The sequence below is a fragment of the Babesia bovis genome, chromosome 3 (assembly GCF_000165395.2).
Source record: "Babesia bovis T2Bo chromosome 3, whole genome shotgun sequence".
Lineage (NCBI taxonomy): Eukaryota > Apicomplexa > Aconoidasida > Piroplasmida > Babesiidae > Babesia > Babesia bovis.
This window is the reverse complement of record NC_010575.1, coordinates 1,986,541-2,005,123: the sequence shown is the minus strand read 5'-3', so window position 1 is coordinate 2,005,123 and position 18,583 is coordinate 1,986,541. Positions and strand designations below refer to the sequence as shown.

General features: G+C 38.9%; 11 protein-coding genes across 11 annotated transcripts; 3 read left to right on the top strand and 8 right to left on the bottom strand.

The window, feature by feature from the left end:
- Positions 1 to 27: 27 nt before the first annotated feature.
- On the bottom strand, positions 28 to 1,101 carry BBOV_III009330 (uncharacterized protein). The gene is made up of 8 exons (XM_051767714.1): positions 843 to 1,101; positions 757 to 804; positions 689 to 715; positions 562 to 648; positions 453 to 525; positions 346 to 416; positions 265 to 309; positions 28 to 225 (listed from the first exon to the last, which is right to left on the bottom strand). The coding sequence occupies exons 1-8, from the start codon at positions 1,039 to 1,041 to the stop codon at positions 68 to 70; spliced, it is 708 nt and encodes a 235-aa protein (XP_051623525.1). The 5' UTR covers positions 1,042 to 1,101; the 3' UTR covers positions 28 to 67.
- On the bottom strand, positions 1,089 to 2,676 carry BBOV_III009320 (WD domain G-beta repeat family protein). The gene is made up of 9 exons (XM_001612006.2): positions 2,513 to 2,676; positions 2,392 to 2,473; positions 2,207 to 2,357; positions 2,122 to 2,169; positions 1,649 to 2,087; positions 1,559 to 1,611; positions 1,464 to 1,525; positions 1,348 to 1,429; positions 1,089 to 1,303 (listed from the first exon to the last, which is right to left on the bottom strand). Exons 1-9 carry the CDS (start codon positions 2,613 to 2,615, stop codon positions 1,139 to 1,141), a joined length of 1,185 nt encoding a protein of 394 aa, XP_001612056.2. The 5' UTR covers positions 2,616 to 2,676; the 3' UTR covers positions 1,089 to 1,138.
- Positions 2,677 to 2,782: 106 nt separating this feature from the next.
- BBOV_III009300 (uncharacterized protein) lies at positions 2,783 to 5,504 on the bottom strand. Its single transcript, XM_001612004.2, has 17 exons — positions 5,023 to 5,504; positions 4,837 to 4,986; positions 4,588 to 4,803; positions 4,468 to 4,554; positions 4,395 to 4,432; positions 4,198 to 4,360; positions 4,051 to 4,164; positions 3,932 to 4,013; positions 3,826 to 3,898; positions 3,673 to 3,790; positions 3,578 to 3,638; positions 3,459 to 3,541; positions 3,324 to 3,422; positions 3,116 to 3,285; positions 3,043 to 3,079; positions 2,950 to 3,006; positions 2,783 to 2,909 (listed from the first exon to the last, which is right to left on the bottom strand). The coding sequence occupies exons 1-17, from the start codon at positions 5,488 to 5,490 to the stop codon at positions 2,808 to 2,810; spliced, it is 2,118 nt and encodes a 705-aa protein (XP_001612054.2). The 5' UTR covers positions 5,491 to 5,504; the 3' UTR covers positions 2,783 to 2,807.
- Positions 5,505 to 5,525: 21 nt separating this feature from the next.
- Positions 5,526 to 6,771, bottom strand: BBOV_III009290 (RNA recognition motif domain containing protein). Its single transcript, XM_001612003.2, has 5 exons — positions 6,415 to 6,771; positions 5,967 to 6,377; positions 5,890 to 5,930; positions 5,778 to 5,855; positions 5,526 to 5,743 (listed from the first exon to the last, which is right to left on the bottom strand). The coding sequence occupies exons 1-5, from the start codon at positions 6,749 to 6,751 to the stop codon at positions 5,576 to 5,578; spliced, it is 1,035 nt and encodes a 344-aa protein (XP_001612053.1). The 5' UTR covers positions 6,752 to 6,771; the 3' UTR covers positions 5,526 to 5,575.
- A 39-nt stretch (positions 6,772 to 6,810) lies between these two features.
- BBOV_III009280 (uncharacterized protein) lies at positions 6,811 to 8,573 on the bottom strand. Its single transcript, XM_001612002.1, has one exon. The coding sequence runs from the start codon at positions 8,211 to 8,213 to the stop codon at positions 6,828 to 6,830; it is 1,386 nt and encodes a 461-aa protein (XP_001612052.1). The 5' UTR covers positions 8,214 to 8,573; the 3' UTR covers positions 6,811 to 6,827.
- A 112-nt stretch (positions 8,574 to 8,685) lies between these two features.
- On the top strand, positions 8,686 to 9,216 carry BBOV_III009270 (plectin/S10 domain containing protein). The gene is made up of 3 exons (XM_051767480.1): positions 8,686 to 8,734; positions 8,771 to 8,856; positions 8,923 to 9,216. Exons 2-3 carry the CDS (start codon positions 8,781 to 8,783, stop codon positions 9,186 to 9,188), a joined length of 342 nt encoding a protein of 113 aa, XP_051623524.1. The 5' UTR covers positions 8,686 to 8,734; positions 8,771 to 8,780; the 3' UTR covers positions 9,189 to 9,216.
- Positions 9,217 to 9,355: 139 nt separating this feature from the next.
- Positions 9,356 to 11,522, bottom strand: BBOV_III009260 (uncharacterized protein). Its single transcript, XM_001612000.1, has one exon. It carries the CDS (start codon positions 11,094 to 11,096, stop codon positions 9,534 to 9,536), a length of 1,563 nt encoding a protein of 520 aa, XP_001612050.1. The 5' UTR covers positions 11,097 to 11,522; the 3' UTR covers positions 9,356 to 9,533.
- A 799-nt stretch (positions 11,523 to 12,321) lies between these two features.
- Positions 12,322 to 13,553, bottom strand: BBOV_III009240 (uncharacterized protein). The gene is made up of 4 exons (XM_001611999.2): positions 13,190 to 13,553; positions 12,824 to 13,154; positions 12,645 to 12,787; positions 12,322 to 12,610 (listed from the first exon to the last, which is right to left on the bottom strand). Exons 1-4 carry the CDS (start codon positions 13,512 to 13,514, stop codon positions 12,342 to 12,344), a joined length of 1,068 nt encoding a protein of 355 aa, XP_001612049.1. The 5' UTR covers positions 13,515 to 13,553; the 3' UTR covers positions 12,322 to 12,341.
- A 47-nt stretch (positions 13,554 to 13,600) lies between these two features.
- On the bottom strand, positions 13,601 to 14,385 carry BBOV_III009230 (putative integral membrane protein). The gene has a single exon (XM_001611998.2). It carries the CDS (start codon positions 14,353 to 14,355, stop codon positions 13,621 to 13,623), a length of 735 nt encoding a protein of 244 aa, XP_001612048.1. The 5' UTR covers positions 14,356 to 14,385; the 3' UTR covers positions 13,601 to 13,620.
- A 160-nt stretch (positions 14,386 to 14,545) lies between these two features.
- Positions 14,546 to 15,390, top strand: BBOV_III009220 (ATP synthase subunit C domain containing protein). Its single transcript, XM_001611997.2, has 4 exons — positions 14,546 to 14,664; positions 14,867 to 15,151; positions 15,187 to 15,290; positions 15,326 to 15,390. The coding sequence occupies exons 1-4, from the start codon at positions 14,561 to 14,563 to the stop codon at positions 15,373 to 15,375; spliced, it is 543 nt and encodes a 180-aa protein (XP_001612047.1). The 5' UTR covers positions 14,546 to 14,560; the 3' UTR covers positions 15,376 to 15,390.
- Positions 15,391 to 15,481: 91 nt separating this feature from the next.
- BBOV_III009210 (ribosomal RNA large subunit methyltransferase J family protein) lies at positions 15,482 to 18,511 on the top strand. Its single transcript, XM_001611996.2, has 4 exons — positions 15,482 to 15,633; positions 15,668 to 16,009; positions 16,045 to 18,041; positions 18,088 to 18,511. The coding sequence occupies exons 1-4, from the start codon at positions 15,497 to 15,499 to the stop codon at positions 18,489 to 18,491; spliced, it is 2,880 nt and encodes a 959-aa protein (XP_001612046.1). The 5' UTR covers positions 15,482 to 15,496; the 3' UTR covers positions 18,492 to 18,511.
- Positions 18,512 to 18,583: the final 72 nt, after the last annotated feature.

The following is an 18,583-nucleotide window of genomic DNA, read 5'->3' as shown; positions in this document are numbered from 1 at the left end:
CAGTGTGTAAGCTCCATTTATTGCGATAGTTCATATATGCCGTGGCATATTTGCAGTGACCACCAGATTAATGCTTCCGAGTCGATTCGTTGCCCAGATTAGAAGCTATTTGTGCACTTAACTCCTCAATTGTACGCACATTCTTCATAATCTCATAAACTATTGTATCCTTCAGACGAGGAATAAACTGGAGCTTCTCCTCTGGAGTCATAGCCTTTATCATCTCTGGGATTTTTTAAACTCAACACAGACTGAATCACATACCCGATTGTTTTATAATGTAGGATAAGTTGGAGCGAATTGCAGTTGCTGTGTATCATGTAATGTCAGCCAAAACGGAATTACCTGATTTGTCCTTGTCTGACTTATCGTCTTCTTCCTTTTTTATAGCATCCGCAGATGGAATGTCGTCATCACTAATCACATAATTAAATATGCAACGAAAAACTAACTGTTTGGTTGTTTCAGGCTCCCTTGTAGGCTTCTTAATGGGAATCACGTACACACCCAAAGACTCCATAACAGCTGTTAATGATTAAAAGCAACAATGGTGGAACATACTTGGGTGTAATATAGCCAATTCTCTTAATTTGCGATCATATTTTGGTATCTTAAAATATGGGTTCGATGAAATCTCCTTTTCAATATCTAAAAGGCGTCAGCGTCAATTGCAAATACAATAACATACCTTTCGATAATGCATCCAAACGTTCAACTGTAATGTGTGTATAGATTCAATTGTATAATATAACCCACCTGGTGTAGGTTTTGCAACATTAGCCTTCAGAGTCTCTTTAAAGCTTCCTAAGGAGTGTGTAAAGAACAGTCCATGTGAAACATACCTTCCGGATCCAATACTGGTTTTGCTTTGTTATCTATTTCATTCGTGTCTTTAGCAATTTCTAAAGGAGCTCCATTTGGTGCGATTGGGGATGATTTTTCAACAGGGCTGCCGTTGATGTTGTTTTCATCAATGTGTGCCCAGGCACATATGATATTGAATATCCCCAAAAAGGAAAAGAATAAGTTATATAACCACATTATGCAAATTGCCGTTTATTAATTCAATATTGAACGCGTAAAACGCCTATATGACGTAGTTTTTATGGTGTTGAATGTAGACATAATTGACTCATGGTCATTGTGCAATACCTTCATTTGTATTATTTGATATTATTTTACACACCTCTTTTTCGGGTTCAAATATGCTTACACCATAACCGCCGACGATGAGATGCTTGCCACTGGGAGTCCATGCAATCGCACTGGAAGTTCCATCGTGGTTGACACTGCACACCGGCATCTGCAAAATGTTAAAATCATCCTACGTTGAAATGCATCTCTCACCATTCGGTTTTTGGCAAAATTCCATACACTAACGTTTCCGTGGTCGTCGGCTGTTGCTAATACGTTTGTTATTGTAGGATGCCTGTGAAGTGTATCATTAAGTACTAATGCAGTACCACGCCATGTCCACTGTGCAATTAATTGATGGTAACAGGTCGTATATAGCCATCGTAAAATCCTACAAATCAATCATATTCTTTAACACGTTTACCTGAGGATCCCATACTTTGATACTACTATCCAGGGATGATGTGGCCAACAATTCTGTAATGCTGTCCATCTATATTTTTCATATATATACCAATGGGTCCGACAGTAGATACCGATGACGCAATTATTCCAGATTCATGTATTATATCCCCTTCTTGCGATATACCATCACTGTTGCATTTATATATCTTGCCACTGAGACTCGAACAGTAGAACGTACTGCCACGACAAACAGATGAAACTCTACAGGCGCGACTGGCTATTTCCCATTCTACGTGTGACACTGGTTCGGCCAAATTGCGTAAGTCCCATGTAATCGCCTTCCCAGCCACGTCAACTGATAGTAGTGTATCACGTGTTAATGACTCTAGTGATATAATAGGGTCTATATGTCCTTTATGAATACTGGGTGGTATAACAGATATTTCCGACTGTGATTTAACATCCCATACATGAATTGCTCCACACAACGATCCTCCGAATAAAAGCGAACTGTTGTTTTTTCCGAAAAGTAATTTGGGTATCCCACCCTATGTAACTTACATGATAAGCAGTACAACTAACCATACAAAGCATTTTTACGGAAGGTATATCAGATTCAATATCCACAACCTACGGGAGATATGATGTAAACAATTCAAATACTTACGTATACCTCACCTATGGCATTGCATCCTCTGCCAGAGCGATTGCAAAACATAGCCACGGCATAAGTTTCTTCATTCTTTGCCGTAATATTGGTTACTCCGTCTTTGGGCAAAAATTCTGTTTGTTTTGATGTAACGGGGGTCATATTTTTACTGAATGTATATAGTAGTATATACCCCAACATACATGTCATTATAATGTAACGAAGATTCCATGTCCGTTGGCGATCTCATGTTTGGTACATCATTATCAGTGCCGCAATCAGTGACTGTATTCATATTGTTATTAGCGATAACTAGTTACTCACTGAGTTTGCAAAGACGATGTTGTAATTCTTCAAGACTTGGAACGTCATTTTTTTCTTCCCAATTAGTTTGGACACCAACACTCTGCCGCTCCATGTTGTACATTAATAGAAACTACTGCGCATACTATAATGTGTCTGTTGATCACTAGTTCTACAGACGTGCCAAGTTCACTTTGAAACATGGATGTACCCAATGGGGATGGCAATTCGAAATGGAAATAACTTTATTATATTCTACGATTATTAAATGTTGCACTTAGTGATTAGTTAGTATGTGTTTGTTCGATTGTTGGGGTTAGCAGAACAAATCCAATTCATCTTTTGGTGCTTCTACCTTATCAGTTGTCGAAGCAGTCCGCCGAATACACTTCCTACGAGGCACCTTCTTTAACAGCTCCTACGTTGTGTTTTAAAAGACGTATATGACAGAAACATACCATGGCCGTAGATTTCATATCACTTCCAGTTGTACGTTCTGTTATATAAGTTGGGGTCTGTACCATGATGCTTAAATGGTTCTGAATAAATACCTTAAACTGCACGCTGTTGCCATTTGATTTCGCGTTTCTATGTCACATAAAATATATTTAACAGTAAACGAACGTGTTGTTGTCCGTTGGAAGTATCCTACGAAATGAATTTGCTGAAGCCGATGTATTGGAAGGTTGGATATTGTCTTTAGCTTTACATTCGCGAATTAGAGCTTTTAAGCGCTCAATCTCACTGTGGTTAACCTTTCGTATTGCATCGTATTTGCCTTTTTCTTCTTTAAGCTGTATATGGGATAACCCCAACAACGATATAAACATACCAAGTCATTATGTTGAGTTTCAATTGTGGACTTTGATTTGGTATGTTCCATTTCTAAGGATTCTAGAGCGGCGTTTAATAATATCTGACTGTTTTTTTGCTGTGCATAATGTAAATTAGTACCCACAATATTTACCTCTTCTTCCATCATCTCAACCATATCAATACAATCATCATTCTTTAGGCTTGTCATTTTGTTTCTATGGTTTTTAGTTTCTTCTACCAGAAATAAGATATGTATCTAGCAGACTTTACCTTCAATTTGTTTATTATATTCACTTTCTAGTTGTTCTTCATGTGTTTTCAATTCAATAATCTGTACTATTACATCGGTTCATATGATATTCTACCTTCTGTTCTATATAAGTTCGCTCTGCTAATAAATCGGTTATCATATTCCTTCTTTCAACATCTTTTGTTATGATTACGTCCTTTTGCTCTTTTAGATCACTGTTTGCTCTCCTTAAACTACGGGTGATATATCTAATTAAAATGTGACCTACGATTCGCAGCTCTTTCCAGCTATTTCCAAATCTTTTGTTAGCATAGAATGATGATCCTTAAGTAATGACAGTTCTAAGGTTGCTAAAATATGATCATTGTTTCTACCTTTTTTTGCCTTGTCTAATACGTCTGTTGTGCTATAGTGTTTAGAATGCACAATTTCCCACTGTCTTTGCAGAGTGGATTCCTAAAGTTGTGATTTTAGAATCCCTCTTCTTACTAACCAAGTGTCTGATATGCTCAGGATCGATAATTTTGCTGCATTGTTTTTCAGTAAAGGAATTGTATTCTTTCAAGGCTTCCAGATACCCCATGGTATTTACATGAAAATTCGTTATCTGTTAGATATATTTGACATTCAAAGACCATACCGCATCTTCAAGTTGCATACGCATCACATTGTATCGCCTGTATTGTTCAGCTTTTGTATTATATATAGTTATTATTTCTTTATGCTTTGATGTTAGTATTGCTTCCAATTCTTTGATACCACGTTTATGCAACTTTATTTTAGATTTATTGTTTCGAATATCCCTGTTTAATCTATTAAAAGCACCCATTAACCTACATTTCATAAGATTTTATTTTTTCCTGTATCTTGTTAACCTGATAATACAGTCAAAGCTATTATTTAAAAAAACCTCAGAAGAAATATCCAGTTTGACGTCTTTTAGACGCTCGTTTTCACAATTAATATTTTCTATCTCTGCTTTTAACATGGCTTTTTCCTAAACAGTGTCAATACATGTAGTGCCACATACATTTTCAATACTTGCAATTTCTTGTTTCAGCTCCGAGATACATTGCTCACGATTATCGATTTCATTTTCGATCTTTCCCAATGCAGATTGTGCTTCTTCTTTGGATTTCTTTATATTTGATATAATATCTTGAGTTTCTTCCAGTTTTTGTACTGTTGTATGGTGTTGGAATCCCAATTGCCTCAGTTCTTCATCCATTTCTTCGTGTATGCGTTTCTAGAAGTATTAATAGTCAATAATGAAACATACTATATGTTCTATTTCTTTTATATTCGTTTGATTTATGCAATTCATTTCATCTATTATGTGGTTAATCTCATCTTGTCGTGTTACAACCAGGGTTTGAGTATTCTCACAAGAATTTTCCAAATCATTTATTGTTTTTTCAATTAATTCAACCTATGATAAAATAATGTACAATTCATTATAGCTTACTGATGATTTCATCCTGTTCTTGGCAAAGCATGCTAGTTTAAGTTGCGTTTGAGCCCTGATACCTTCTTGGGAACTTTGCTCTAGTGATCTATCAAGTTCAGCGTCCCATTGAATATTTTTTTGTAATTCATGCGCCATCGTTTCTTTTTTGCAAATTAGTTGTGCCACCTTTTCTTTTGTTAATAAAGACTTTTTAACAATGTTTTCATTTTCATGATGCATCCCAATCTTTATTCCCGTATCATTTTCTATAGCATTCTTTATACATCTATGATTTGTGTAACAGTCTTCTAATGAACGTTTAATAAGTGCTAGTATCTTATTATATGTAAATAGGTTATTTTGGTATAGGTTTTCATAGTGCTCAACAAGGGAGTCATCTTGTAACATATGCTTACACTTTGATAGGCAATTTTCCAAAGCATAAGATAGAGACCCCGTTATTTCACCATCTACATGGTGATCCATATTTACATGTTTATTGTGAATTAAGTGTGTGACTTAAAGTTGTATATATGAAAATTCATCAAGCATGTTTCGTGCTGCTACAGCATCATCGTCTTCTGGCAAGCTTTTTCGAATCACCTTTCATATTGCCCTTTCTACTTTGACGATAACGTCCTTTTGGATCTTTTTTAGAACCCTTTTTCTTTGTAGCTTTCATTTTGTATTCAACAGCTTTCTCGTGGTCCAGAGCTTTCATGACATTAAGCGTATAACCCTGGCTATTATAATATCAATAAAGATTAACATACCTTAAACTCTTTATTGTTGAAAGCTGCTATAGCTTCGGGTACTGCATTTCGTTCATCGAATGCGACAAATCCAAAACCCTGTTAACAATGCATACTAATAAGTGTAACATACCTTGGATTCGTGAGTCTGCGGATCTCTGATAATGCGAACACCTAAAAATAATTCATCCAAGATATATGTAATCATACCTTTGACAGCGCTTACATTAGAAAACACATCAAAAAGTTCATTCTCGGTGGTACTTTTCGGAAGCCTTCCAACAAAAATGGTTTTCTTGCGATTGAATTTACTAAATGAAGAAGGCGAGTTTTTGTTGATAAACAAATAATGCCCATCTATTTCCATGGTATTCTTCGCCAACAATGTATCGACATATTTCTCATCGACAAGTTTAACGTATGCATTTTGTGTAGATTTGGCATCACTGAATTTGCCTCTAATTATACCAACTCTTTTGTTTCTTGCAAACTTGCTTTCAACTGGCAATGACCTAAAGTAAATAGATTGTACTATTTTGGGGTCGATTCCGAGCTTCTTTATCAACTGAGATTTATCCAATGACAAGGGTACATTTCCGATAAAAACAACATTAGGTTCATCTATATAAACTTGAAATGACCTATATGTTAAACATACCAACATAATCTTTCGAACCGATCTTTGTCTTTTTAACCTTTTTTTGAACGACTGGTTTGGTTCTAACCTCTGGTTCTATTCTCGTATCAGCGTCGTTTGTTCCCTTATTATCAATTATCTTCACCTTTTCAGGTATAACAGGAGATTCATTCTTTGGTGGTTGTAATAATTCGGTAGAAGCTGGTTTTACGGTTGCCTTTTCGATCAAAGCTTTAAGCTTGCGCGCGCCTTCAGATACAGGTGGACTAGATTCCTCCTTATCTCGTTTTTTCTTAACCTGAGTTGGTTGTTTTACCTTTTCTATTTTAGAATTTTTGCTGGTTTTCATTTTGGCCATTAAAATGTATTATGTTATGGCTATTCGGATACTAGTGGTCCCACCAGTAGTGTGTAGTTCACATTTACATATTACATTAATATAGTGGTTTAAGTATCTTATAACGCTGGGCTGCATTGAAATACGTCCAGGCAATAACCCAGCGAGTCTGTTTCCCCTGGCTGAGTGTAAAGGCCCTGAACTCACAAGCATGTAGATCGGATACATTGATTCGGAATATATCGTCATTCCTCTGATCAGATTCACATACTTGGTTTAAATCCTCAATCCTGGCGTTTAGAAAAGCCACTTGTTTTGCTTTAGAGTTATGGTAAAACTTCATATCTGCTTGTATATGGCTCTTGATTCGCTTCAGTGTCGATAGTCTAGCGACTAGCGATGTGAACCATAATGCATTATGTGCGTGGAATCGACTCTCCACCAACATTATTTCTACAAAAGCAACTTCTCCATGCTCAGACGCATCACTGGAAAACGTGTAGTTGACTTGTCCATCAACAAAGAACTTGTTCTTGTTTACTTTTTGTAAATCAAATCCATCTATAGAAAAAGTGGCAACCATTCCTGGGTTGAACACAAGTTCATTGATTGTAGCGCAGGTTGAAACCCTTGGATTCAGGTTAGCCTGATCAAGGCTCGAATGGAAGGGTGGGTTGCACATAGTAAGATGTACGAATTCGTGAGGCATGAGTACCCCTGTAAACATCCTCAAAGTATCCTTTTGTAACCTTAGTTCTACTGTTTTAGCCATGTTGTTTAGTTGTATGTTTTGCTTTGCAAGCATAAGTGCATTGATGTCTATATCAGTAGCTATGAAGCTCCACCCATACTCTGCGGAGCCAATGAGTGGGTATATACAGTTGGCACCAGTGCCAATGTCCAATACCTTGACACGCTCCCCCTTTAAAATATTTTGGAGTTTCATATTTGACGCATCATCCTTCAATTCCGACGAATCTGCCGAAGTATCTGGAGAGTTGTTACTAAGGTTTAATAGGTCGGCTAGATAGTGAATATAGTTTGCACGACCTGGGACGCAGGGTGCCAAATATCGTTGCACTGGGATTTCATCATCCACAAATGCAGGGCAATCTGTATCACTACGTTCTGTTCTTAGGTATGGATCACATGATCCATGAGGGCATCCGCACGGTAGGTAGAACTTGATTCCGTACACATGGTTCAAAATAGCCCGGGAAAGATGGTAGACAGCATCCGGGTGATTGAAATCATAGTGATACATTTGATGCTTAGGCATTGTAACCTTCCACTTTGGGTTGGGTTTCATATGTCTCTTAAGCACGGGGAATGCCCTTGACAGTGCAATATAATCATCTTTTATGTTATGGCGTGACCTTGGGTGCATGGACTGTCTCGCGCCATTGTCGTTACGGCGCGATGTTTGCAGTAAGAAGTCCTGCCCCTTTGTACGGCACGCATCTTCCCTACTCCGTTTGACCATTCTTACTTGGACTACATGGCACTAAAACACTTCATTGCAGAGGCCACTTTCCACTGTAACAAATGAAAGTAGTTCATGTGATGTTCTCCACGTTCAAACAGGGCGCCGCCACGCGGTCCCGTAAGAGCATGGGTCACACACCTCGGCATAAACAGCGTTTCTGAACGTTTACTTAACCTTTATACGATGTGTATCCGTTCAGTTTGGGTAAAGGTTCTCTACGAACACGACCAAATGTGCCGCGTACGCTATCGATATATGTTGAAAGTAGCTGTTTGCGATATCATTGTTCGTTGTGATCTGTACAAGTTAACTTTTATTCCCCTATGAATAAGCTCTTACGTTCTAAATAGTCTTTATTTTGGTTACTTTTTAGCTATCTGAACTACTACGACCCCGCCGTCAAGTCAACCCCATGACTTGGTACTTCGATCAATATCGATTTGTGAGCTTTATATATTCTTGAAATATAGTTTGCTCAGTTTATATTTACCTTGTGTTTATACAAACTGGCGTTATCGGTAAGTGGCCCCTGATTTGTTGCTAATATGCTACAGGACAGACACCATGACGCTCAATGGTATTAAATATAGCATTATCCCACGGGAAAACCGTGATATGATTTACAGATATTTGATTAATGGTAGGTTGTAGTATATATTTTGGTTTTTTTGGTTAAAAATTTGTTCATAATCTTATGATTCTTCAGAGGGTGTTCTTGTTTGCAAGAAGAGTTCCAAGATTCCCTTGCATCCGGAGATAAATGTTCCTAACCTTCACGTTATGATGGTTATGAAGTCATTGAAGTCTCGTAATTATGTCGTTGAGCACTTCAACTGGCAGCACTTGTACTTTGTACTCACGGACCAGGGTGTGGAATACTTGCGCAACTGCTTATATCTCCCACCTACTGTTTTCCCTGCCACTCACTCTAAGAGGCCTGCGTCTAATACCATTTTGAAAGAGGTAGCCTAAACAGATCTGGTGAATATGTCGCATTATTACTTCGTGTTGTTATAATTAGGTTACGTAGCAGAGGGTGCGGTATTTCGTACTTGCCTTAGACTATTTTCTTTGCAATTAAATATAGCTATTTTTGTAACTATACATGAACAGTTTTCATCATGCAGTGTAAACTACAACATATTAAGAAAACGATTAGAAAGTTCAGTTGCACTTGATTAATCTATCCTTTTACCCTTATCATATAGTGCATTCATGTTACGTTCATAATTCAAAAGCAAACCCAATCATATATAGCCAACCTTTAGTTGTCATAAAATATATGCATAATGTTGTCGCCCGAATGAAGCGGCGCTATTAATGAATAACGGAAATGATAACGGATACCAACGACGTACTTTCCTGTAATGATCCATTGACACTCAATGCAACCGTTTTCGGATCATCAGTAGGTGTTGTAGAGCAGTAGCATTTTGACGCTCGTGAAAGTGATACAACCTCTGATGCTTTATCTGCCGGGATGAGTATAGTCATGTTAACGGGATATTTTAAAATACGCGGACTAGTTTGTGCGAGTAATGCCGCCGCCGATATTTCAACCGATAATTGCTCGTCGTTAGCACCAATGGTACTGTCCAATGAACATACACCATCCTTCATATCCCATTTGGGTGTATTATTCATATATTTATCCATTTCCGTGTCTTTGTGTGAATGTGTTGCGCCCATATATGTATCATCATTGCCTAAGAGATCCTGTGGTAACATTTTCTCAATTTCGGCCATATCGGACTTCTTCCCATTTTTTACTGTAGATTTTATATTTGGTAGCACTTGTGAGCTCAATCCATCTGGAGATGGATAAGCGATTTGACAGTAGTCTTTCCGTTCTACTGTATCGGCAACAGTGGTTGCTAGTGCTCCTATAATCGACTTAACTTTCGTTTTGACGCCTTTAATAATGGCTATGAACTCTTTGTCATCGGATGATCCCTCGAAGAGTGTTACAGAAACTACGGAGTCATCTGTTCGGTCTCGTATTGTTTCCATGACTGCTCTGGCGAATGTTGGAAGGACAACTATCACCAACATCTTATCTGTTGGTCCTTGTCCTAATGATTGTTGTGGTGCGTACTTACATAGCATCAAATCTCCTATAATGCATGTCGCCTTTACCACTGCAGACGTTGTTCCCTCCAAAAACATTGTACGTAGTTCTGTTCGGGGATAGAGTTCCCATGGCATGGATAAAAGTATATCATCAATTTTACTTTTACGCCTAAACCAGTTAAAACCCTTACCTCCTCGGCCAATAATGGTACCAGACACCAATTGTGTGGCCAATATTTTAAGGTATACGTGTTTCCCCTTCTTATGATATGAATGTTCGCGCTTTGGCGCCGACGACTTCCAGGCTGTTTCTACCATACTCAATAATCCGCTTTCAAGTGACGGTGTTGGCGTGAATTGTGTTCCCTTGGGCGAGAACAATCCCCCGCAACTCTCTCCATAGAGTGATTCCAATCCCTGGGACTCGAAAGACGACACATTGGTTGAGTTATCGGAAGCCGTATTAAAATAGCTATAGAGTGGACAATGATATCTCTCATTAAATGAACCAAATGTGTTGATATTGGTGTCAGCCGAGCCGGTTGAGCTACTTTCAGCATCATCTCGAGGTATGTTTTCGAAATACCGACTAATATCTGGATAGCTTTGTAACCATGAATTCTGTTCAGCTTGTAGTACTACATTTGCGGTTTCCGCACCACAGTTTCGGCGTTTAGATTGTGCGTTTAATGTTTCGTGCAGCATTTTTAGGTCAGCCTCACTCAATAAGCCATCTTGGGAAATTTCCTTAATGCTGAAATTAGGAACATCCACATGTTTGTTAAGGTTATGTTGAACGAGGTGCAACATTTCAAAATGATGTATTGTTATCAACGGCTTGTGATCCTGGCGAAAGCTATGTAGTCAAAATTAGTTTCCAAAAGTATTAGCCAAACCAATGGACACCCGGACAACAAATACTACCCGAAGTGTTTAATGTGATAAATAACTTAACCAATAAAATATATTGGCTAATGAGTGTAATAGGCGACGTAGAAGAAAAAACTTCCTCCCTCAGTGCTCCACGAGTTTTCGCTGCAGAAAACTAAATTCAATGCAATTGAAAGCACATGTCATAAAATTATAGTACGCCAATCAGCATTGTTGTTTGATAGCAAATGTGTATTCATGAAATAAAATTTCGATTTCTGAAATGCAAAAAAATAGCTGCATGAATTCCAAATTAGGAACATTGGACATGAGATACAACGTGAGAAGTGAATTAAAATATTCTTGTCCTTCTGCAGCATATTTCCGTAATGTTAAAGAAATTAGAATACAATTTGTTATGAATTAGCGTTTTCGCTTTATGTGATGCGCAACTATGAATGGGGAAGGTGCTAGCTGTTGGTTTGCTTCCTTCAGTAAACATCTACGGAAATGATACGTTTATACGAACATACACATTTTGCTGCCTAATCATATAGCTTGCAATGAAGTCATACTAAGTACTCCCATTTATGGCTATTGTCTTTTTTCTTCATTTCATGTTGCACCTCTTTACCTTATATGTATTTATTCATCACGGTAAATTGTAATTTGGCTGCTGAGGTTCTCCTTTGTATAGTTACTTATTAAGATAGATGCTATTATGTGCACATATGTCATAAACACGTAAAATGTATATTTAGGCTTACTGCCGCTAAAATTCATTAATATTGTGCATTTCTTTTTACTCCAGCAAAATGCAAAGCACAATAGTTGATTACCACAGAAGTTTTTAAAATTATCCACACATTTTAAATATGAAAAATAAATTATACGATTAATTCTAACTATTCTGTCGCGAAATGTGCTGCGTCTAATTTTCACTCATGTTAAATATTGGGGTTAATTTGGGGCTGACAGGCGGGCACCAGTGGCGCAATGGATAGCGCATCGCTCTCCTAAAGCGGAGGTTGCGGGTTCGAGTCCCGCCTGGTGTAAACTTTATATTGTTTGAGAATAAACTACATTGATGTTTGATGGCTATAATTTTAAAAATGAAGCCTCATAATCTCTGTTTATATCAATTTGATATAATATTACATCTAAATATATTCATGCTTGTATACATTAAAATAGGTTCCTATCAAGGAGGATAACGCCCATATTGTCTCGTTGTAAATTGAAAGTGTCGAAGTAATCCCATGTTATCCCATGTTTCTTTAGGGCGCACACAGCGCTCATGTAGTCGCAATTTTTGCGGAAGTCTTCTAGGTCATTTACGTGACTTGTTGTACCCTGTGCTAGCACTTTGGCCAGAGGCATGATATCAAATTCCCTTCCTAGTGAGCGCATACTCCTTAGTAGATTTATATTGTCATAAGCCAGCTGTTTAATACCTACATAGAGTTATAGATATATATAGTTCCCTACCTGACTTGATTACACCCTGAGACAGAAGGTTCCACAAGCGTTGGTTTTGTTTCCTTGGAGCGGTATTGTATCCTGGGTTCGCACTTCCTATTAGGTTATCTGTTATATGTTGGATAAGACGTGTGAATGTGACTTGTCGACTCCTGCTTGGTATATCATGGTTAGAGCCATAAACATACCTTGATAGCTTATGTAATTCCATTGCGATAGTTGATATAATAACCGTATCAGTGTATACACCATAGAAGTTAGCAGAACATTTCGTTAGCATGTTTAAACGGTTGTATATTCCAGATACCGTTCCGTTGTGTAGCAGCCACCTGAGGTCATTATCGTAATGCTGCACTGATTCATCCGAAAGCAATTTCTGTCCAGCCATGCATATTACCATATGCACAACGTATTTAAATATCTGCGCCAGTTTTCCATCATTTGAGTCCGTCAAGCTGTATGATGTCACGATGTCGTAATGGTCGACATCGGTTAATTTCAACTGTGCAGTGATCCAACCTATTAAATGTTATACACATCAATCATATACATACCTAAAATCATGTAGAAAATTGCTGGACCAAAGTGCGATGAGATATTTAGTCCTTCTGCCAATGACTCCATTGCATCTTCGATGGTATCACGATTGAGTAAAATCTCGCACAACTTCTTATCATCGTGGCCAAATTGGTGGAAATATCCAGCTTCATATAGTGTATTTACTAGGGTTTCATATACAGTTCTACCTGATTCTATCGTTTTTGATTTCCCCTCTCTTCTCCTGAGGCGTTGTTCAGATAGATACGAATACAGCAGTTTAGCTTGTGGTCCGTGTAACAATTCTAGCACCTCTAATTTTAGAAACGCAATTTCCGCCATTTCGCTGGAAATAATGTAAATGTGTAAGATATATGGCGGTTGCGTTGTTGTGTCATCGGCACGGTGCTCGAGAAAGGTACCCAACTAAAGGGCACCTTCAGTGCGATTATATGATTTTTGACAGTATTAATTTATAAATAACCAAGAAGAGACAGAATCCAAGTACGATTGACGTCACTGTACGGTTTCTTATAAGCACGTAATTGATGTTTCTTTGTATTTTATGTATATCAACTAGATGATGGTGCACCATCGTATTAAGCCTTCCTACTATCTTTGCCATTCTAGTATTTCCTCTTTTCAAGATGCCCAAATTGAGAACTGCTTGTTCGGTTAATGACTCAACATCCATTATAGCTTCTACAACAACTTGTCCTACACTGCTACTTACATCTGGAGGTTGAACAGCATGTCTATCATCCCCGAAAAGTGTAAAACTCCGATATCTTTGGTCAACTTGTTTCGTCACAAGAGCGAACTCTCCTGTTAACTGATCGAATATCCTTCTATATCTTTGCACTTGCAATGCCACAACTCTGTTAGTATTCACATTTACCGTTTTTATAAGGTCGTTAAGTTTGTTATTTGCTGAATCCAGTTTGATGTTTGCATTTTGTTTTATATCTACAATTTTTTGCAGTTCCGGCTGTGTCAACGTTTTGCTTTGTAGACTTTGTTGTATTCTCAGGATTGCGGCATCTATATCAGTTTTCATTTTAGCCAAGTGTTGTATTTCAGATGTCTCATTTGGTATATTTCCATGTCGATGTGTTACATCGTCATTTCTGTGGAATGGTTTAAGATTCGTATGTACAGCCCCTTTGGGCTCCGTTAACACCATTTTATATTGCCGGATGTGTATAAATATATATTCCGGCTGGCTTATCATTCTAGAGTTTAATTCGTCAATGTTTCCCCATGAGTCACCAAATGTGTGATCAGTACACAGTTTATCATTGCTTTATATAATTTAATAATTATTATGTGATATAATAGGAAAAGGTTACATATTGTTTTGGACGTTATTGTGCCATTGATAGTTCGCAATGGCGAAATCATGGTCATCTGTGTTTGCAAATATACCGCCTAGTTTTTGGGGTTATCTTGGCACATTTTTAGCTCTAGGACTTGCTGTTCTTGGTGCAGGATGGTATGTTAATACGTGTTATGTTTTATTTGTGTAATTGCCGTAATATATCTCTTTATACATTATCGATGTGTTACGTTGTTTACGTTGCTGTTCCGACACATTGCATATATTATATCGTTTGGCATATTTTATGGTAATATCAATGATTTTTGTTATGATTTTTTGTTATATCCTTTATTTAACATTTTCATGTACAATTCAGGGGCATTTTATTATGCGGTACTTCCATTATGGGAGGTTCAGTTAATTCGCCGCGTATTACTGTGAAAAACCTCGTATCTGTGATTTTCTGCGAAGCTGTTGGTATATACGGCCTTATTGTTGCTGTGCTTCTACTCAATGCTTCTTTGGGTTTCACTGCCACCCCTCGTCCTGATGATTTTAATGCTGACAAGCGTATTACGTTGTTATACTTCTTAGAAGTACATCGTGGTTACGTATTGTTTGCTATTGGATTGACTTCTGGTCTATGCAACTTGTTTTGCGGGTATGTTATTTATATAGGTATATATCATTTTGTAGTCTCTCAGTTGGTGCTGTTGGCAGCGCTTGTGCTTTAGCTGATGCTCAGAAGCCTCAGTTATTTGTGAAGATTCTTATGGTTGAGATTTTCGCTGGTATTATCGGTATGTCTATATATTGTTTGAATATAAGCATTTAGGTCTTTTTGGCGTAATCTTTGCCGTACTTCTTCTTAGTACTATGCCTTAGTATATTCATTTGAACACATCGCACTGTTTTTTAATTTATAGTTTACGCCACATAGATTCCATGATAATTTACTGGTGTGCGCGTCACCCTATTCCATATAGTTTCCAAAACATTTGAGACAATGAAAAGTCGTACTAAGCATGGGAAGGAGCGTCAGGATAAGTACTATTATCTTGCCAAGGAGCAGGGTTACCGTGCGAGGTCTGCTTTTAAGATAATTCAGTTAGCCAAGAAGTTCAACATTTTTGAGAATTGCAAGTATGTTGAGTTATTTATAGTATATAATATGCAGTGTTCTTGTTGATTTGTGTGCTGCTCCTGGTGGTTGGTTACAAGTAGCTTCTAAGCACTTACCGGTATCGAGTATCATAATTGGTGTCGACTTGGTACCTATTCGTCCCATTAAGGGTGTTGTTACTATACAGGCTGACATTAGAACCCAGCGATGTCGTAATTTGATAAACCAGCAGCTTCGCGGTGCTGAGGTTGACGTGGTTCTTCATGATGGCGCTCCTAATGTCGGTGCCAACTGGAACCTGGACGCTTTTAACCAGAATGTATTAGTCATTGAGGCCGCTAAGTTAGCGTCAAATGTCCTTCGTAAGGGTGGTATATTCGTTACTAAGATCTTTAGGTATGTTGTACATTATTATTCTAATTTGTAATTAGATCTGCTGATTACAATTCATTGATCTGGACTTTGGGCAAATGTTTCGATCGTGTCAAAGTGACGAAGCCATCTAGTAGTCGTAATGTATCAGCTGAGATTTTTGCAGTTTGTATTGGTTTCCGTACTCTGAAGTCATTAGACCCCAAGATATTCAACTGCGAGAATGTATTCATTTCACAGGGTGGTGCTCCAGCGGATGAACCTGAAGAGTCGACTAAACCAAGCTCGTTATCGGAGTTATTACGTCAGGTTAAGAAGGTAAACAAGGAAGGTTACGAGGAAGGTGACGACTTCCGTGAGTACAGCATTATCGAGTTTTTGACTAGTTCCAACCCTGCCGAGATGCTGGTTTCCTCTAATCGTTTTGTATTTAGACTGGGATCTAAGGCATCGGGTATTGATAATGAAGCCGAATTATTGCAGAAGGTGGAATCGCATTCGCTAACTACTGAAGAGATTCGTTTACTATGCTCTGATCTTAAGGTTGCTGGTCGTTCTGATTTACAGCGTTTATTAAAATGGCGTCAAAAGTTACACAAGGAATTCTTTCCGGTGTCAAAGCCTGAAAAGCATGTGGTTGATACTGTTACTCCAGTGGATGCAGATGCTGAACCGGAGGAAGAGGCACTGAATCGTGAGCAGATTGCGGCTCTTGACCGTGTACGTAAAGATTTACGTCGTACCGAACGTAAGCAACGTCGTGAAATGATGAAACACAAGAAGGCCTTGGCTGGCAGTGCTTCTATTAGTATAGATGCAGATCCCGAACTATTCCGTTTGAGTACATTGCGTGGTCATGACATTGACGAGATATTGGATGAGGATAATGAATCTGACAGTTCTTCTAAAGCGGGTGACGACTTCCTTTACGCTGGCAATGATAACGCGAGTGATTATTCGGACACGGATTCCATGGAACTTCAATTCGAGACTGATGACGAGGATGACCGGGTAGCTCAGATGGAAGTTGACCTAGAGGTGCAGCACGAGATGTCAAAGTTAGCTGACGACCGTCAGCCCAAGGTTGCTAAGAAACTCACACGTCGTCAGCGTGTTTACCAGGAGCGGGGAGCTGAGTTATCATCACTTCTGGACAGTATGCAATATGAAGCTCGCTTAAAGGCTCAGCAGGAAATGCAGGAATCAGATGAAGAGGAATCAAGTGATGAGGAACCGGAAGTTACAGAGCCTGTACCACAGGCTGTTACATTGGACAATACCACCAATGACAAGACCCAATCGGCTGATGATGCTATGGTTGACCGGTGGTTTGACCAGGATGTATTCCACGACATGCCTCGTGAGACTGCGCGCAAGCGCAAGACTCGTGAAACCCCTAATGACAAGAAGAATAAGAAGGAACCCACTTTTACTGTGGTTCCTGCAGTTTCTGATGCTGACGCTGTTGAGCGTGTTCGTGACGAGGTTGAGTTAGAGCTTACTCGTAACAAGGAGACTATCGCTGAGGTCCAGGCCATGGGATCGTTATTGATAAACAAGAGTACTCGCATGGCGCTTATTGACGGTGCATACAACAGGCGTACTTTTGATGACGGTGATTTACCGAGTTGGTTTGAAGACGATGAGAAGAAGCACAGTAACTACGAGTTACCTGTTACCAAGGAGCTGATGAAGCGTTACAGGGCCAAGCTGTATGAACTAAAGAACCGTCCAATTCGTAAGGTTCTTGAAGCTCGTGGCCGTCGAAAGATGCGTGTTCAGCGTAAACTCAAGAGTGTATTACCTCGTGTTGAGGCGTTGCAGAACAGTGATACCGGTAGTGCCAAGACTGCCAAGAAGCTTCTTCGCAAGGTTCAGAACACTGCTGCCAACAAGCGTGAGAAGGTTTATGTGGTATCTCGTCGTGGCGGAGCTGCATCTACGGCTCCTAGTGGTGGCAAGGGTGCTCGTAAGGTGACCAAGGTCGTTGACAAGCGCATGAAGAAGGACAATGTGCGGCAAAAGCGCAAGCCCAAATCGCGTTCTCGTAAAGCTCGTATTCACTAAGCTTCTTATGGCGGACAACCTTAATATTGGTATAGATTTAGTTCATTCTGTATCTATTTGTGAGTTGGCGGAGCACTTTGATTGTGTGTCGGCAGGACCGCGTTGCTTAGATTCTGCTGTTTCTGTATCCGATATCGGCATAGAGAAGAAGTCAAGTGAGGAATTGTGTCTATCGGATATAGAGAAGGAGCTTTACGGCGATATCGATGCATCCTCGCTGCCTGAGTTGGTAGTAGACACGGTGTGTGACGAGGGTGTGATTTGTACTTCACATACCTGCAGTCAGCGTATAGAGGCTCTAGAGGCTGAGGTGCGTCTGCTACGTGCTCAAAACGCGCAGCTGATAGTAAATTCATGTGCCCTGTACAACACTTTGATGCAGCACATTGAGAAGCTGCGTCTAGGTATTCAGGACGGTCAATCATCGCCTAATTTATAGATTAATGTTTTCTAAGTAAGATACTCTTTATGACAAAGCTGGACAACTGATATCGGTTCTACATCAGTGATAAAATTCTTCCGGTTGATCAA

Excerpts from the sequence above, each read along its gene's own strand:
- BBOV_III009300 (XM_001612004.2), bottom strand. The coding sequence starts at position 5,490 with ATGGATCACCATGTAGATGGTGAAATAACGGGGTCTCTATCTTATGCT. Across the intron at positions 3,791-3,825 it reads GCTGGAAAGAGCTGCGAATC|TTTAAGGAGAGCAAACAGTG; the intron begins GTAGGTCACATT and ends TATCACCCGTAG. Across the intron at positions 3,542-3,577 it reads ATATAATAAACAAATTGAAG|AAGAAACTAAAAACCATAGA; the intron begins GTAAAGTCTGCT and ends TATTTCTGGTAG.
- BBOV_III009220 (XM_001611997.2), top strand. The coding sequence starts at position 14,561 with ATGGCGAAATCATGGTCATCTGTGTTTGCAAATATACCGCCTAGTTTT. Across the intron at positions 14,665-14,866 it reads GCTGTTCTTGGTGCAGGATG|GGGCATTTTATTATGCGGTA; the intron begins GTATGTTAATAC and ends TGTACAATTCAG. Across the intron at positions 15,291-15,325 it reads GATTTTCGCTGGTATTATCG|GTCTTTTTGGCGTAATCTTT; the intron begins GTATGTCTATAT and ends ATAAGCATTTAG.
- BBOV_III009260 (XM_001612000.1), bottom strand. The coding sequence starts at position 11,096 with ATGTTGCACCTCGTTCAACATAACCTTAACAAACATGTGGATGTTCCT.
- BBOV_III009320 (XM_001612006.2), bottom strand. The coding sequence starts at position 2,615 with ATGTACAACATGGAGCGGCAGAGTGTTGGTGTCCAAACTAATTGGGAA. Across the intron at positions 2,088-2,121 it reads CCGTAAAAATGCTTTGTATG|GGTGGGATACCCAAATTACT; the intron begins GTTAGTTGTACT and ends TAAGTTACATAG. Across the intron at positions 1,304-1,347 it reads ATTTTGCCAAAAACCGAATG|ATGCCGGTGTGCAGTGTCAA; the intron begins GTGAGAGATGCA and ends AACATTTTGCAG.
- BBOV_III009270 (XM_051767480.1), top strand. The coding sequence starts at position 8,781 with ATGACGCTCAATGGTATTAAATATAGCATTATCCCACGGGAAAACCGT. Across the intron at positions 8,857-8,922 it reads TTACAGATATTTGATTAATG|AGGGTGTTCTTGTTTGCAAG; the intron begins GTAGGTTGTAGT and ends ATGATTCTTCAG.
- BBOV_III009210 (XM_001611996.2), top strand. The coding sequence starts at position 15,497 with ATGAAAAGTCGTACTAAGCATGGGAAGGAGCGTCAGGATAAGTACTAT. Across the intron at positions 16,010-16,044 it reads TTCGTTACTAAGATCTTTAG|ATCTGCTGATTACAATTCAT; the intron begins GTATGTTGTACA and ends ATTTGTAATTAG. Across the intron at positions 18,042-18,087 it reads ATCGCGTTCTCGTAAAGCTC|ATTTAGTTCATTCTGTATCT; the intron begins GTATTCACTAAG and ends ATATTGGTATAG.
- BBOV_III009280 (XM_001612002.1), bottom strand. The coding sequence starts at position 8,213 with ATGGTCAAACGGAGTAGGGAAGATGCGTGCCGTACAAAGGGGCAGGAC.
- BBOV_III009230 (XM_001611998.2), bottom strand. The coding sequence starts at position 14,355 with ATGGTGTTAACGGAGCCCAAAGGGGCTGTACATACGAATCTTAAACCA.
- BBOV_III009240 (XM_001611999.2), bottom strand. The coding sequence starts at position 13,514 with ATGGCGGAAATTGCGTTTCTAAAATTAGAGGTGCTAGAATTGTTACAC. Across the intron at positions 13,155-13,189 it reads AATTTTCTACATGATTTTAG|GTTGGATCACTGCACAGTTG; the intron begins GTATGTATATGA and ends AACATTTAATAG. Across the intron at positions 12,788-12,823 it reads GAATTACATAAGCTATCAAG|GAGTCGACAAGTCACATTCA; the intron begins GTATGTTTATGG and ends TATACCAAGCAG.
- BBOV_III009290 (XM_001612003.2), bottom strand. The coding sequence starts at position 6,751 with ATGGCCAAAATGAAAACCAGCAAAAATTCTAAAATAGAAAAGGTAAAA. Across the intron at positions 6,378-6,414 it reads CGGTTCGAAAGATTATGTTG|ATGAACCTAATGTTGTTTTT; the intron begins GTATGTTTAACA and ends AAGTTTATATAG. Across the intron at positions 5,744-5,777 it reads TCAACAATAAAGAGTTTAAG|GGTTATACGCTTAATGTCAT; the intron begins GTATGTTAATCT and ends TATAATAGCCAG.
- BBOV_III009330 (XM_051767714.1), bottom strand. The coding sequence starts at position 1,041 with ATGTGGTTATATAACTTATTCTTTTCCTTTTTGGGGATATTCAATATC. Across the intron at positions 526-561 it reads ATTGGCTATATTACACCCAA|CTGTTATGGAGTCTTTGGGT; the intron begins GTATGTTCCACC and ends AATCATTAACAG. Across the intron at positions 417-452 it reads GAGCCTGAAACAACCAAACA|TGATGACGACATTCCATCTG; the intron begins GTTAGTTTTTCG and ends TTATGTGATTAG.